The following is a 16,248-nucleotide window of genomic DNA, read 5'->3' on the forward strand; positions in this document are numbered from 1 at the left end:
CTGACCCAGGTTCCTTTTAGATTACTTCTTCTTCCCTACATCCTAAAGTATGTGAGATTTTGTGTGCACCCTTTGAGAGTAGTGGAGAAGGAAATGGCAACCCACTCCAGTACTCTTGCCTGGAGAGTCCCATGGACGGAGAAGCCTGGTAGCCTGCAGTCCATGTGGTCACAAAGTGTCGGACACAACTGAGCAACTTCACTTCACTCTCTTCACTCACTTCATACTTTATCACTGGAGAAGGAAACGGCAACCCACTCCAGTGTTCTTGCCTGGAGAGTCCCATGGACAGAGGAGCCTGGCTGGCTATGGTCCATGGGGTTGCAGAGAATTGGACATGACTGAAGTGACTAAGCATACATGCATTTGAGAGTGGAGTCTCTATGTCCTATGGCTTCTGGCTCTCCGGAAAGGAAGCCCTGCTGACCTTCTAAACCCAACTTTCTGGAGGCTCCTCTTCCTGGTTCTGGACCCCCAGGCTGGGACCCCAATGTGGGGTCATATCCCTCACTTCTTAGGGAGAAGATCTGCAATTGTAATTATCCCACATTTGTGGACTGTTTGCCCAGGTGTATAGGTCTTGCTTACACCATGTCTCTACCTCTCCTACACATCTTGTTGTCATTCCATCTTTACATATTTAGTTGTGAAAGATTCTTCAGCTAGTCTTCAGGTCTTTCTCATCAATGTTTATTCTGTAAATTGTAATATTGGTGTGCCTGAGGGAGGAAGTGATCTCAAGTTCTCCCTAGTCTGATATCTTGGCCACTTTCTCAGTGTAAATTAATTAATGAGATACTTCACATTTTAAAATTTCATACCAAGTCTTCAAAATCTGGTGTATAGTTTAACTTACAGACATATCAGTTTAGACTCTACATATTTCGAGTGCTCAATAGTCACGTGTAGCTAGTGGCTACGATAATAGCATATGATCAACATTTGTAAACATTACATAGATAAACCAAAAGATGTATATGTTTATTTTTTGTTAGAAAACCCAGCATCCCTAATTCTGAAAATGATGTCTTAAAATATTTCTTAATTTAACTGAATTTTCTCAATTTATGTTTAGAATTTTTAATAGTTTTTACTTTAAAAATATGCTAGATTGGCACACAAAGTTTTGACTGTTGTGTTTTAGTAATAAAGTTTGCCTTTCCAAAATATTTAATTGTTGCACAATACCCCAGCATGATTTACTATCTTGACCATTGTATGTGTACAGTTTAATTGTGTTAATTATACTCACATTACTGTGCAGCCAATCTCCAGAATGCTTCATTATGAAAAACTGAAATTCTGTACCCCTTAAATATCTCCCCACTTCCCCCAGTCCGTAGTTCTTGGGAACCACATTTTACTTTCTGTCTCTATGAATTTGGGTACTCTAGGTTCCTCATGTTAGTGGAATCGTACAGTATTTTTCTTTTCGATACTTAGTATTTCACTTAGCAGGCTGGCCTCTAGGTTTATTAGTGTTGTGTATATGTTGTTCAAATTTCCTTTCTTTTTAAGACTGAATAATAATCCATTGCATAGACAGACCACAGTTTGCTTATCTGTTCATCTGCCAGTGAACATGGGTTGCTTTCATCTTCTGGGTATTGTGAATAATTTTGCTATGAACATGGGTGTACAAATATGTCTTTGAGACTCTGCTTTCAATTCTTTTGGGTATATACCCACAAGTGCAATGGTTGGATTATCTGCTTTTTTTAAAAAATTTTTTGAGGAACTTCCATCCTGTTTTTCACAGCGACTACACCATTTTATATTCTCAGCAACAGTACATGAAGGGTTCCATTTCTTCACATCCTTTCCAAGGCTTGTTATCTTTTTTCTTTCTTTTATTTCTTAATGATAGCTACCCTAATAGGTGTGACCTGACATCTTCCTGAAGTTTTGATTTTCATTTCCCTAATGATTAATGATGTTGAGCATCTTTCATTGCTCATTGGTCATTTGCACATATGACCAATGTCTAAGTCCTTTGTCCATTTTTGAGTCAGGTCTTTTGTTGTTGAGTTATAGAAGTTCTCTGTATATTCTGGATATTAATCCCTTATCAGATATATTTCGTGTCTGACTCTTTGTGACCCCATAGACTATACAGTCCATGGAATTCTCCAGGCCAGAATACTGGAGTGGGTAGCCTTTCCCTTCTCCAAGGGATCTTCTCAACCCATGGATCAAATATAAATATTTTCTTCCATTCTGTGGTTTGCCTTTTTACTCTGTTGATAATATCTCTTGATGCACACATTTAAAATTTCTTCCTGAAGTCTAATTTGTTAATTTTTCATTAACTATGCTTTGGTGTAATTTTCAAGAAATCTTTGCAAAATGCAATGTTCTGAAGTTTTGTGCTATGTCTTCTTCAAAGAGGTTTATAGGTTTAGGTCATACATTTATGTCTTTGAGCCATTTTGAGTCGAACTTTTATATGGCGTTTGTAAGAGTCCAAATTCATTGTTTACATTTGGACATCCAGTTTTTCTGGCACCATTTACTGAAAAGACTGTCTCTTTTGAATATTTTTTGCACCCTTGCCAAAAATAACTTGACTATATATGTGAAGTCGATCTCTTTTAATTTGAAAAATTTATTTAAAACTTGTGTGGCAAATATGTGTGGGAGTATTAATATGATAGGAGCTACTCCTATCAGAATCTAGAAATTCTTTTTGTTCTTGTTGTTTAGAGCTAAGTTGTGTTTGACTCTTGTTGTTTAGAGTTAAGTGTGTCTAAGTTGTGTCTATTCGAAGGACTGTAGCCCACCAGACTCCTCTGTCCATGGGATTTCCCAGGCAAGAATCCTGGAGTGGGTAGCCATTCCCTTCTCCAGGGGATCTTCCTGACCCCAGGAACCTGGGTCTCCTGCATTGCAGGTAGATTCTTTACCATTGGAGCTACCAGAAAAATGCTTTTAGGTGAATTAAAAAATATGTATATTTTTGTTCATAATACAAATCCTGGTGACATTTTTCTCGGTATGCCATTACATCTATAGCTTAATTTAGGGGCAAAATCAAGAGTGTCAGAGTGTTAAATCTCCCTATGCATGAGGCCGTATACATCTTCAATTATTTTATTCTAGTCTAGATGTATATCTCACACTGCAGCAGAGAAAACACCATACTCCTTACCAATCCCATAAATGCACTGTGTACCCTTACTTGGTTCATAGTATCCATGTAGGTTGAGTGCCAAACACAGGGCAGCTGACCACAGTGAGGGAAGCCAGAAAGTTGTTCCGTAATCTTTATGACACACAGTTAAGAGGTGGACAATTAACAGGGGTCACTGAATTCTTGCCAGAGCAAAGGTAATCCAACCCAGCTTACCTGCTGTTTGTGCCACCAGATAAGGCGTCTCTAGATTCACTGGTGGCAACAGAACCAAGTAGCAGCTTCTCTTGCTAAGAACGCTGACAGCAGGTTCAATGCAGCAGCAAACCTGAATACCCAGCTTCTCAGCCACCTTTCTTCCTTCCCTTCAATGTGTTTATACCCTGAAAGTAGACATAAGCAGCCTTGATCCTACAGACTCAGGAAATTCTGCATGGCTGTATATAGAAGTGAATGAGGGGGACAGATGATAGGGTAAAACCCGGGAGCAGAGGACAGAAACTGGGCCTTAGGGAAATCATGCAGTTATAGGGCTGGGACAGAAAGAAGATCCAGAAAAAGAGAGCATAGATGCTGTTGTTGGGGCTCCAGCAGAACCTTGGACCCACAGACTCCAAGGACGGTTAAAACAAAGGCCCCCGGCACAGGGACAGCCTGTGTGACTTAGGAGGCATCTTGGTGCGCACCGGTTTGCCCAGGACGGGAATCTGTAACGTACATGCATCCCTAATGGGGATGAGTTTCTCCCAAAGGGAAGCGTCGGCCTGGCGATCATGTGGCCCAGAACAGGATGTCCTTTTGGCCAAAGCCACGGATGCAGAAGAGGGTGCTCAGTGAGAGAGGGAGCTGGGTGGCTCAGGGGGTGCTCCTCCGTCACCCCAGGGGCAGAAGGGACTCCGTGAGGTCAGTGTCCTCTGAGCACACGCGGGCGTCAGTCTCTGTATCAGGGCTGACATCACGGGCAGGTGACCCAAGCAACTATGCAAGGTCCCACCAACTCAAGCACATTGGCTTTAGAGGAATCCATCCATATCAGGACTTAGGTCTGTAACTGACCTTGGAGAAAAATCTGAACATTAACTCTAAGATGCAATAAAGGCCCCGATAAATAAAGGCCTCAGTCCCTAAATAGAGTAACGAAAGATTGGCACCTTCAGCAGCCTAAAAGGAATTCAGAGACCCTCTTCTGAGGCCAGAGGATGGCTCCCTCCTGTCCTACGGTGTGTAGATCTTGGGGGCTGGCCCTCTCTGACTCCACTGTGTCATCACTAAGGGTCAGTTGCCCACTGACACTTTAGATAACAGCAATTCTTATTCCATGAAGTGCAAACAGAATTAACCAACTCTTCGGCTCTCTTACCCAAGGATCCCTCCAGATATTCCGATGTCTGACAGCTGCTCCAATAGACTCTTGCCTGAACATTGCAAGAGGTGTCCCAGTGTTGAACAGGAAAAAATGGACAGTGAGCGTCCCCTATCCGCTAAGAGAAAGCTGTCATAGCAATGTCATATATTATTATCTCCCTGGATGTGCTCTGAGTTCACCCATAAATAGGGAGAAAGAGTTTGAAGAGTTCTCAGATAAGGTCACATGCAGCAAAGGTTCTGGGTGAGGACTGGGGCAGAAGTGACTCCTCAGAGTTCAGTCCAGGCCCAGAGAACATGGTTAGCAGAGAGGTAGGAGGCGACCAAGGGAATGGGCAGGCACAGCTTTGTTTTGGGTCTTGGATGAAGAACAAGAGAGTGAACTTGAATGCTCCCCAGAGGAAGCAGCAGGTCAGAGGAGTTTTTCCACGTTAAGGGGGAGTGATCTTTCTTTGCGTGAAACCAGAGGTGATGAAACACAGGCATAGATTTATCTTGTAATGATTAATGTTCGGAGGGCGCACTGCCTTCCAATGACATGCCATTTTGCTTAAGTGCCTTGATCATAAGATAAACGAAACAAATATAGGAGGCACAGCCCCACCAGAAAGTCAGTTGCTTCTGGTTTGTGCGGAGATGGTCCTGGGACTGCAGCTTCGGCGGCAGGTGCTGGCTGGACTCCTGCTCTGTCTGTGCGCTGGGCGATGGGCCGAGGCTGGGAAGGTGCTGGTGGTCCCCATGGAGGGCAGCCACTGGCTCAGCATGCGGGAGGCCGTGCGGGAGCTCCACGCCAGAGGTCACCAGGCAGTGGTCCTGATTCCGGAGGTCAATGTTCACATCAAGGCAGAAGACTTTTTCATCAAGAAAACCTACGCCATTCCGTACACCCAAGACGATTTTGATTACTTCCTGATGGGCAGTTTTGATATGTTTTTTGAAAGAATACATTTTCTAACACTGTTTTGGAAAACTATGACAGCTACGAAAAATCTGTCTTTGGCCTTTGAAAGGTCTTGTGAGGCACTGTTGTATAACAAGGACCTGATCAGAGACCTGAATGCCAGTTCCTTTGATGTGGTTTTAACGGACCCTATTTACCCCTGCGGGGCAGTGCTGGCTAAGTACCTGTCCATTCCTGCTGTGTTTTTCTTGCGTTTCCTTCCCTGTGACTTAGATATTGAGGGCACTGCATGCCCAAACCCTTTCTCTTATGTTCCTAAGTTGTTAACAAGGAATTCAGACCATATGACATTCTTCCAAAGGGTCAAGAACTTGCTCTACCCTCTGAGCCTGAAGTACCTTTGCCATTTTTCTTTCATTCCTTATGCACGTATGGCCTCTGAGCTTCTTCAGAGAGACGTGTCGCTGGGGGAGATTCTTGGCTCTGCATCCCTGTGGCTGTTTAGAGCAGATTTTGTGATGGAGTATCCACGGCCGATCATGCCCAACATGGTGTTCATTGGGGGTTTCAACTGTGGTAACAGGAAACCATTATCTCAGGTCGGTATTGCTGCTCTTGTTCAATCAGTGTTCCAAGTGGAACACATTATTTTCAATGAAAAAATTAAAAAAAAATTTATGCCACGTTCCATATATTATGGGATCCTAGTTCACCCACCAGAGATTTAACCCAAGCCCTTGGCAGTAAACGCTTGGAGTCCTAACCACTGGACAACCAGGGAATTCCCAAGTGAAAAGTATTTTTAGTAAACAACTTACTTCCAGATTCTTTCTTATCTACTGATCTTTCTAAAGAGTCTAACTTCAAATTCCTTCTGGCAGTCTTTGGTGACATAAGTTGTTAAAATGCCTCCAGTAGTGTAGTAAAAGTTTGTGATGGTCTTTGAGAGGGCTTCCCTGTTAGTTCAGCTGGTAAAGAACCCACCTGTAATGCAGGAGACTCCAGTTTGATTCCTGGCTCAGGAAGATCTGATGGAGAAGGGATAGGCTACCCGGTCCAGTATTCTGGGGCTTCCCTGGTGGATCAGATGGTAAAGAATCTGCCTGCAATGAGGGAGACTTGGGTTTGATCCCTGGATTGGGAATACCCTCTGGAGAAGGGAACGGCTCCCCACTTCAGTATTCTGGCCTGGAGATGTCCATGGAGAGGCTACAGGCTCCAGTCCTGACAGGTGACAGTCCACGGGGTGCAAAGAGTTGGACATGACTGAGCTAATTTCACTTTCCTTTCACTTTGAGAGGAATGAGAGGCAGAGATTATGTTCAGTAACAGGTTGACAAGAAATGGTGTGATTCAACCATGACTGTCCCTTGTAAAGGTACTGTTGTAACTGTTGTGCAACTTTCTTCAGCTTAGTAGGAGCAGAGAACTTGAGCTGTGAATCCATCCATCAGGGATTTTACATTGAGGTGTTCAAATGAAGGATGAGAGAACTGGCAAATGTATTTATTGACCTGATAAATCTTAGTGGCTTTGTCTTGGAAGGGATTGAGGTGTGATCACAAGAAACCTAACACCCAGAGGAACAAGTTTCAGAGAGGTCAAATAAATTAAGTGGAAATGAAATAATTCTGGACAGAGAAGTTGGGCTCTCTGTGATCAGAGAAAGGAATAAGAGATCCAGCTTTTCCGAGATGGAGCTGTGCTGACCAGAAGTCTTCTGACCAGGAGCTGGTGTCTGGAGGAAAATGTGGGGGTGTACAGAGCTAGATTGGGCTTTTCTAGTGGCTTAGCTGGTAAAGAATCCGCCTGCAATGTGGGAGACCTGGGTTTGATCCCAAGGTTGGGAAGATCCGTGGGAGAAGGGAAAGGCTCCCCAGTCCAGTTTTCTGGCCTGGGGAATTCCATGGACTGAGAAAAGAAGAGGAGCTAAAGGCAAAGGAGAAAAGGAAAGATATATCCATCTGAATGCTGAGTTTCAAAGAGTAGCAAGGAGAGATAAGAAAGCCTTCCACAGTGATCAATGCAAAGAAATAGAGGAAAAGAATAGAATGGGAAAGACTAAAGATCTCTTCAAGAAAATTAGAGATACCAAGGGAACATTTCATGCAAAAATGGGCTCAATAAGGGACAGAAATGGTATGGACCTAACAGAAGCAGACGATATTAAGAAAAGGTGGCAAGGATACACAGAAGAACTATACAAAAAAGATCTTAATCACCCAGATAACCACGATGGTGTAATCACTCACCTAGAGCCAGACATCCTGGAATTTGAAGTCAAGTGGGCCTTAGGAACCATAACTATGAAAAAAGCTAGAGGACATGATGGATTTCCAGTTGAGCTATTTCAAATCCTAAAAGACGATGCTGGGAAAATGTTGCACTCAATATGCCAGCAAATTTGGAAAACTCTGCAGTGGCCCTAGAACAGGAAAAGATCAGTTTTCATTCCAATCCCAAAGAAAGGCAATGCCAAAGAATGTTCACACTACCACACAATTGCACTCATCTCACACGCTAGCAAAGTAATGCTCAGTATTCTGCAAGCAAGGCTTCAGTAGTACAAGAACCATGAACTTCCACATGTTCAAGCTAGATTTAGAAAAAGCAGAGGAACCAGAGATCAAATTGCCAACATCTGTTGGGTCATTGAAAAAGCAAGAAAGTTCCAGAAAAACATCTACTTCTGCTTTATTGACTACGCCAAAGACTTTGACTGTGTGAATCACAACAAACTATGGAAAATTCTTCAAGAGATGGCAATACCAGACCACCTGACCTGCCTCTTGAGAAACCTGTATGCAGGTCAGGAAAGAACAGTTAGAGCTGGACATGGAACAACTGATTAGCTCCAAACAGGGAAAGGAGTACGTCAAGGCTGTATATTGTCATCCTGCTCATTTAACTTAGGGGCAGAGTACATCACGAAAAATGCCGGGCTGGATGAAGCACAAGCTAGAATCAAGATTGCTGGGAGAAATATCAATTGCCTCAGATATGCATATGATACCACCCTTGTGAAAGAAAACAAAGAGGAACTGAAGAGCTTCTTGATGAAAGTGAAAGAGGAGAGTGAAAAAGTTGGCTTAAAACTCAACATTCAAAAAACTAAAATAATGGCATCTAGCCCCATCACTTCATTGCAAAGGGATGGGGGAGACAATGGAAACAGTGAGATACTTTATTTTTTGGGGCTCCAAAATCACTGCAGAGGGTGTCTGCAGCCATGAAATTAAAAGACATTTGCTTCTTGGAAGAAAAGCTATGATCAAGCTAGATAGCATGCTAAAAAACAGAGACATTACTTTGCCAACAAAGGTCCGTCTAGTCAAAACTTTGGTATTTGGAGTAGTCTTGTATGGATTGGAGAGTTGTACGTAAAGAAAGCTGAGCACTGAAGAATTGATGCTTCTCAACTGTGGTGTTGGAGAAAACTCTTGAGAGTCCCTTGGAATGCAAGGAGATCAAACCAGTCAATCCTAAAGAAAACCAGCCCTGAATATTCATTGGGAGGACTGATGCTGAAGCTGAAACTCCAATATTTCGGCCACTTGATGCAAAGAGCTGACTCATTTGAAAAGACCCTGATGCTGGGCAAGATTGAAGGCAGGAGGAGAAGGGGGCGACAGAGGATGAGATGGTTGGATGGCATCACCGACTCAATGGACGTGAGTTTGAGTAAACTCAGGAAGTTGGTGATGGACAGGGAGGCCTGGCTTGCTGCAGTCCATGGGGTCACAAAGAGTCGGACACGACTGAGCAACTGAACTGAACTGAACTGATGGATGCACAAGAGGGTGCTCAGTGAGAGAGAGCATTGGGCAGCGCAGGGAGCCCGCCCTTATCATCCCCAGGGTGGATGGGGCACGGAGATGTCGTCCTGCTGAGCGCATGTGGGCATCAGTCTCTGTAACAGGGCTACCTCATGGGCCTGAGACACAATCTGTTGCACAGGCCTCACCTGAGAAGGGTCCCACAAATTCAGGAGCCCCTCAGTCTTGAAGAATCTGTCCTTATCAGGACTTAGGTGTGTAAATGACCTTGGAGAAAAATCTGAACACAGAGTATATGGTGTACTAGGGGTCCAGATTCATGTACACCCCAGTTCCTAAATAGAGTAGTGAAAGATTGACACCATCAGCATCATTAGATAAATTCAGAGAGCCTTCTCTGAGGCCAGGAGAGGGCTCGCTCCTGTCCTAGGGTGAGCTGACATTGGGGGCTGGCCCCCTCTGACCCTAGTGTTTCATTGCTAAGGGTTATCTTGCCCACTGATACATTAGACTACAGTAGCTCTTGTTCCATGAGGTAGATACAGAATTGTCCAACAGCCATTCTACTGCAGATGTTTCTATATTTGACATCTGCTCCAATCAAAAGACTGTCCCGAACATTACTGTAGGTGTCCCACGGTGGACCAGGAGGAAAATTGACAGCCAGTGTCCCCTCCCTACTGAGAGAAAGCTGTCTTAGGAATATCATGTATTTCCCTGGATGTGCTCCAAATTCACCAGTGAATTGAGGTAAAAGAGTTTAAAGAGTTCTCAGATAAGGTCAAAATCAGCAGAGGATCTGGGTGGGGGCTGGGGCGCAGGTAACCACTTAGAGTTCAGTCCAGCCCAGCAGAACTTGATTAGCAGAGAGGTCGGAGGTGACCAAGGGATTCTGCTGACACAGCCTTGCTTTGGGTCTTGGATGAAGAGTGAGTGAGTGAACTAGAATGCTCCCCAGAGGAAGTAGCAGAGTCATAGGAGTTTTTCCAAGATAAGGGGGAGGGATCTTTCCCATAAGGTGTTATCAGAGGTGATGAAACAAAAGCATAGATTTATCTTGTAATGATTAATGTATAGAGGGCACACCGCCTTCCAATGACATGTAATTTGCTTAAGTGACTTGATGATAAAATAAAGATAAGGGGACACATATAGGCAGCACAGCCCAACCAGAGAATCAGTAGCTTCTGGTTTGTGCGGAGATGGCCCTGGGACTGCAGCTTCGGTGGCAGGTGCTGGCTGGACTCCTGTTCTGTCTGTGCGCCGGGCGATGGGCCGAGGCTGGGAAGGTGCTGGTGGTCCCCATGGAGGGCAGCCACTGGCTCAGCATGCGGGAGGCTGTGCGGGAGCTCCACGCCAGAGGTCACCAAGTAGTGGTTGCTGCTCCGGAGGTCAATGTGCGCGTCAAGGCAGAGGACTTTTTCATCAAGAAAACCTATGCCATTCCGTACACCCAGGATGATTTTGATTACTTCATGATGGGCCGAGTTAATCTGTTTTTTGAAAGAGTGCATTTTCTAACACTGTTTTGGAAAACTATAACAGCTACAAAAAATGCGTCTGTGGTCTTTGCAAGGTCTTGTGAGGCACTGTTGTATAACAAGGACTTGATCAGAGACCTGAATACCAGTTCCTTTGATGTGGTTTTTAACGGACCCTGTTTATCCCTGCAGGGCAGTGCTGGCTAAGTACCTGTCCATTCCTGCTGTGTTTTTCTTGCGTTTCCTTCCCTGTGACTTAGATATTGAGGGCACAGCATGCCCAAACCCTCTCTCTTATGTTCCTAAGCTGTTAACGTTGAATTCAGACCATATGACATTCTTCCAGAGGGTCAAGAACATGCTCTATCCTCTGAGCCTGAAGTACCTTTGCCATTTTTCTTTCATTCCTTATGCACATATGGCCTCTGAGCTTCTTCAGAGAGACGTGTCGCTGGGGGAGATTTTCAGCTCTGCACATTTGTGGCTGTTCAGAGGAGACTTTGTGATGGACTACCCTCGGCCAGTCATGCCCAACATGGTGTTCATTGGGGGTATCAACTGTGGTAACAGGAAACCATTATCTCAGGTCTGTACTGTTGCTTTTATTCAATCAGTGTTTCAAGTGGAACATATTATTTTTAATGAAAAAAATTAAGAAAAATTTTTATGCCTTGCCATGCATCTTGTGGGATTCTAGTTCACCCGCCAGGGATTGAACTCAAGCCCTTGGCAGTGAACGCTTGGAATCCAAACCACTGGACCACCAGAGAATTCCCAAGTGAAATATATTTTTTAAAAACAACTTACTTCCAGGTTCTTTCTTATCTACTGATCGTTCTAATGATTTCTAACTTTCAATCTCCTTCTAGCCGTCTTTGGTGAGATAAGTTGTTAAAGTACATTCAGTAGTGTAGTAAAAGTTTGTAATAGTCTTTGAGAGGAATGCGAGGCAGAGGCAATGGCAATAATAGGTTGATAAGAAATGGTGCAACTCAACCATGATTGTCCATTGTAAAGGTACTGTTAAAAGTGTGTGAAATTTTATCCAGATGAGTAGAAGCAGAGAACTTGAGCTGTGAATCCATCCATCAGGGATTTTTCATTGAGGTGTTCAACTGGAGGATGAGAGAACTGGCCACCTTTATTGACCTAATAATCCTTAGTGGTTTTGTCTTGGAAGAGATTGAGGTGTGATCCCAGGAGAACTGACACCCAAAGGAAACAGAAGTTTCGGAGAGGTCAGATAAATTAAGTGGAAGTGAGACAATGCTGGATAGAGAATTTGGGCTCTCTGTGATCAGAGAAAGGAATAATAGACCCAGCTTTTCAGAGATGGAGCTGTGCTGACCAGAAGTCTTCTGACTAGGTGTTGGTGTCTGGAGAAAAATGTGGTGTCATACAGTGTTGGATTGCATGTCATGTAGATCTTTAACTTGGGACACTGGGGTCATCAAAGGCTAGTGGTGGGGGCTGGAGAGTTGGTAAAACAACCTAAGGGCACAGTGAAGGTGGCGACAGTGATGCTGAGAACTGAGTCTCAAAGAGGAAACATTCTGACCACATCATCAAACCTACCCCAGCCCAGTCTGCCCTATCCCAAGTTTCCATTGTGGGAATTTCTGCTTTCCTCATCGTTTCAGAGTCTTCTTATGTTAACCCTGATTATTTGGGTTTCATTGAAATAAGACTCTTGGGGGCAGTTGTTTCTTAATCCACCGAGTTAATCATGATTTTGCCCACCTATGTCACATGCAGAGAATTTATATTAACTTTCACGACTTTTGGTCTCTTAATGTTTTTGTTTTTTTTTCATTTTTTGTTGAATCTTTTTATACTAATTGAACTCCATTACAATAATTAGACTGTTGCTATTTTCTATTTCTTCCTGGTTCAGCTTTGGGAGATTGTGCATTTCTAGGAATCTGTCCTTGTCTGCTACTTGTTCATTTTTTGGTTTATCGTTGTTCACAATAAGATCTTATGGTCCCTTACATTTTTGTGGTATTGGTTGTGCCTTCTCTGTTTCATTTCTGATTTGATTTACTCTGACCGTCTCTCTTTTTCTCCTGATGAATCTGGATGAAGATTCAGAAAATTGCAGGTGCATCAATTCTATATTTTTTCAAAGAAATAGTTCTTCATTTCATTTAGCTTTTATATTTCAGGTCTTATCTGTATTTTTTTCCATATACTGTCTTGGATTTCATATATTCTTTTATTTACTTTTGGTGTAAGTTTAGGTTATTTATTTGAGATTTCTCTTTTTTCTGGATGTACACTTGTATTGCTATAAACCTCCTTCTTAGAACTGCATTTGTTGTTTCCCACAAATTTTGGATTATTGAGTTTTCATTTGTTTCCAAGTATTTTTAATTTCTTCAGTGACCCATTGGTTGGTTGTTGTACATTGGTTAGCCTCCATGTGTTTGTGGTTTTGCAGTTTTTTCTTTGTAGTTGAGTTTTGGTTTCATAACATCATGGTTGGAAAATGTGCTTGATATGATCTCAGTCTTCTTAAATTTGCTGAGACTTGTTTTGTGGCCTTACATGTGATCTATCCTGGGGGACGTTCCATGTTCCCTTGAAAAGAATGTGTATACTGCTGCTTTTGGATGGAATGGTCTATGTATATCTATTAAATCTAAGTGATCTAGTGTGTTGTTCAAGGCCAGTTCCCTTATTGATTTTCTATCTAAGTGATGTGTCTATTAATGTATGTGGAATTTTAAAGTATGCTAATATGGTTGTTTGCTGTCTTCTCTTTTTATGTCTATTAATACTTGCTTTTTGTGTTCCGGTGCTCCTGTGTTGTGGCTGTATCTGTCTCTATATATATATCTAATGGTGACACACTCGCTCCTGGGTCCTGGAGTGTCTTGCTATAAGGCCTGGGGGCTGGACCTGGTGTCAGCATGCTGGAGGGTGGACTGTGGCCCAGAGATGCCTGGGCTAGCGCTAGTGCACGAGTAGGTGATTCCACATCCTGGGCCCTCTGGAGAACAGGGGCAGGTCCTGGGACTTCTGGTGGGTGAGTCCATGTCCAGGTAGCTGGGATCTCAGCAAGTCCTAAGACAGTTGTTCTGTTAGTGAATCAGTTTGTGTCTCCACTCAACTATCTCCTATACTTGAGGCAACATAGTACTGGTGTCGACAGGCTGATGGGTGGGGCTGGGTCCAAAGGCTAATATGCCATAGGTACGATTCAAAAGTGGCACTTGCCAGTGCAGTGTTTTGGGGTAAAATGTAGCTCCCCAAAAAGGCTACTGTCAGTATCTATATCCCCAGAATTATTTCTATTTGCCTTCTGCCTCTCTGGGATGCTCTTCTAAATCAGCAGGTGGGTCTGATCCAGGCCCCTTTCAGAATATTGTTTATTCCCTGGGTCCTAGAGTGTGTGAGATTTTGTGTGCACCCTTTGAAAGTGGAGTCTCTATATCCTATAGTTCCTTGGCTCTCCTGAAAGTAAAAGTGAGTCCCACTGGCCTTCCAAGCCCAGTGTCCTGGGAGTGCTTCATCCTGGTTCTGGTCCCCAAGCTGGGAGGCTCAGTGTGGGTTCATAGGCTTCACTCCTTAGGGAGAGCCTCAGCAGTTATAATTATCCTCTATATGTGGATCATCTGCCCAGGTGTATTGGTCTTGATTATACTGTGCCTCCTCCACTCCCACACATCATGTTGTGGTTTCTTATTTATATATTTTGTTGTAGAAGACCTTTTCTGCTAGCCTTCAGATCTTTCTCATCAAAATTTGCTCTATTAATTGTAATATTGGTGTGTCTATGGGAGGAAGTGAGTTCCAGGTCTTCCCAGCCTGATATCTTAGATACATTCTTCAAATGAAATTATTAATGAGAGATTTTACATTAAAAAATTTCATAGTAACCTCTCAAAATTAATGTCTTTTATACATACAGTACGTATCACTTTGGACTATCCACATTTCAAGTGCTCGATAGTCAAGTGAAGTTAGTGGCTACTGTGTCAGACAGCCTATGATCAACATTTGTAAATGTTCCCTCCCTGGGAGGGAAGATCCCTTGGAGGAGGCCACAGCAACTCACTCCAGTATTCTTGCCTGAAGAATCCCATGGACAGAGGAGCCTGGCAGGCTACAGTCCATGTGCAAAGAGTCCGGCACAAGTGAAGTGACTTAGTGCACGCACACGCACACACACACACACACACACACACACAGATGTTTCATAGATAAGCCCATAGATGTACATTTTCAATTTTTTTAAATTAAAGAAAGCTCAATGTGCCCAATTCTGAAAATGATGTCTTAAAATATATCCTCATTTAACTGAATTTTGCTCAATTTGCCTTTGGAATTTTTAACAGTTTTTACTTTAAAGATATAGCTGCTAGATTGTTGCACACAGGTTTATGACTGCTGTGTTTTCTTCATAAAATTTGCTTTTTAACAATGTTAAATTGTGATAAAATACCTTTAACATAAGATTTGCCACATTAACCATTTTCAAGTGTACAGTTTAGTAGTGTTAATTACAGTCATATTGTTGTGCAACCAGTCTCCAGAACTCTTCATCTTGAAAAACTGGAACTGTATACCCCTTAAACAACATTTCTGCAGTTTCTCCCACTCCATAGTCCATAGTAACCACCATTTTACTTCCTGTCTCTATAAATTTGACTACTCTAGGTACCTCATATTGGTGGAGTTATACAATATTTTCATTTTTGATACTGACATATTTCCGTTAGTATCTTGTCTTCTGGGTTCAATCATGTTGTCATATATGTTGTCAGCATTTCCTTTCTTTTTAAGGCCAAATAATATTCCATTGTATAGCTAGACCAAATTTGTTATCTGTTTATCTGCCAATGAAATGGGTTGCTTTCCCTTCTATAGTTGTGCATAATGCTGCTGTCAATATGGATGTACAAATACCTTTTTGAGACTTTTTTCAATGTTTTTTTCTGTGTATACCTAGAAGTGGAATGGATGGATGACCTGGTATTTCTGTTTTTAATTTTTTGAGGGGCTGCCATACTATTCCCACAGTGGCTACACCCTTTACATTCCCATCAACATTACACAGATGGGGTGTGCATTCCATTGTACGTTACACATTGTACGTTACACATTGTACGTTACACATTGTGTGTTACACTTGTACACTACATTGAGGTACAAGTGCTACACCATTTACATTCCCAGTATAAGAGGGTTCTAATTTTTCCACATTTTCTTCAAGACTTGTTTTCTGTTTTTTTTTTTTAATGATCAGTTTCCTAATGGTGTAAGGTGATATCTGATTTCCCTAATGATTAATGATATTGAGCATCTTTTCACTGCTCATTAGTCATTTGCACATATTCTCTTCAGAAATGTCTAAGTCCTTTGCCCATTTTTGAATCAGGTCTTTTTGTTGTTGTTGAGTTATAGGAGTTCTCTATATACTCTAGATTTATTAATCCCTTATCAGATATATGATTTGTAAATATTTTCTTCCATTCTACGGTTTGCCTTTGTACTCTGTTGATAATATCTTTTAATACATGCATTTAAAAATTTTCAAAGTCCAACTTGTTATTTTTTTTTTATTAGCTGTGTTTTGTTGTAATTTTCAAG

The 16,248-nt window shown here is 42.4% G+C and overlaps 2 protein-coding genes and 1 pseudogene across 3 annotated transcripts in view; all 3 read left to right on the forward strand.

Moving 5' to 3' along the window:
• LOC133041636 (UDP-glucuronosyltransferase 1A1-like) overlaps positions 1-16,248 on the forward strand; it is a 146,661-nt gene that overhangs the window by 78,480 nt on the left and 51,933 nt on the right. The window lies entirely within an intron of this gene.
• On the forward strand, positions 5,132-9,286 carry LOC133041284 (UDP-glucuronosyltransferase 1A3-like). The gene is made up of 2 exons (XM_061121756.1): positions 5,132-5,995; positions 9,254-9,286. Exons 1-2 carry the CDS (start codon positions 5,132-5,134, stop codon positions 9,284-9,286), a joined length of 897 nt encoding a protein of 298 aa, XP_060977739.1.
• Positions 10,328-11,540, forward strand: LOC133041290 (UDP-glucuronosyltransferase 1A3-like; annotated as a pseudogene).

The sequence above is a fragment of the Dama dama genome, chromosome 20, assembly GCF_033118175.1.
Source record: "Dama dama isolate Ldn47 chromosome 20, ASM3311817v1, whole genome shotgun sequence".
NCBI lineage: Eukaryota > Metazoa > Chordata > Mammalia > Artiodactyla > Cervidae > Dama > Dama dama.

Excerpts from the sequence above, each read along its gene's own strand:
- LOC133041284 (XM_061121756.1), top strand. The coding sequence starts at position 5,132 with ATGGTCCTGGGACTGCAGCTTCGGCGGCAGGTGCTGGCTGGACTCCTG. Across the intron at positions 5,996-9,253 it reads ACAGGAAACCATTATCTCAG|GGTGGATGGGGCACGGAGAT; the intron begins GTCGGTATTGCT and ends TATCATCCCCAG.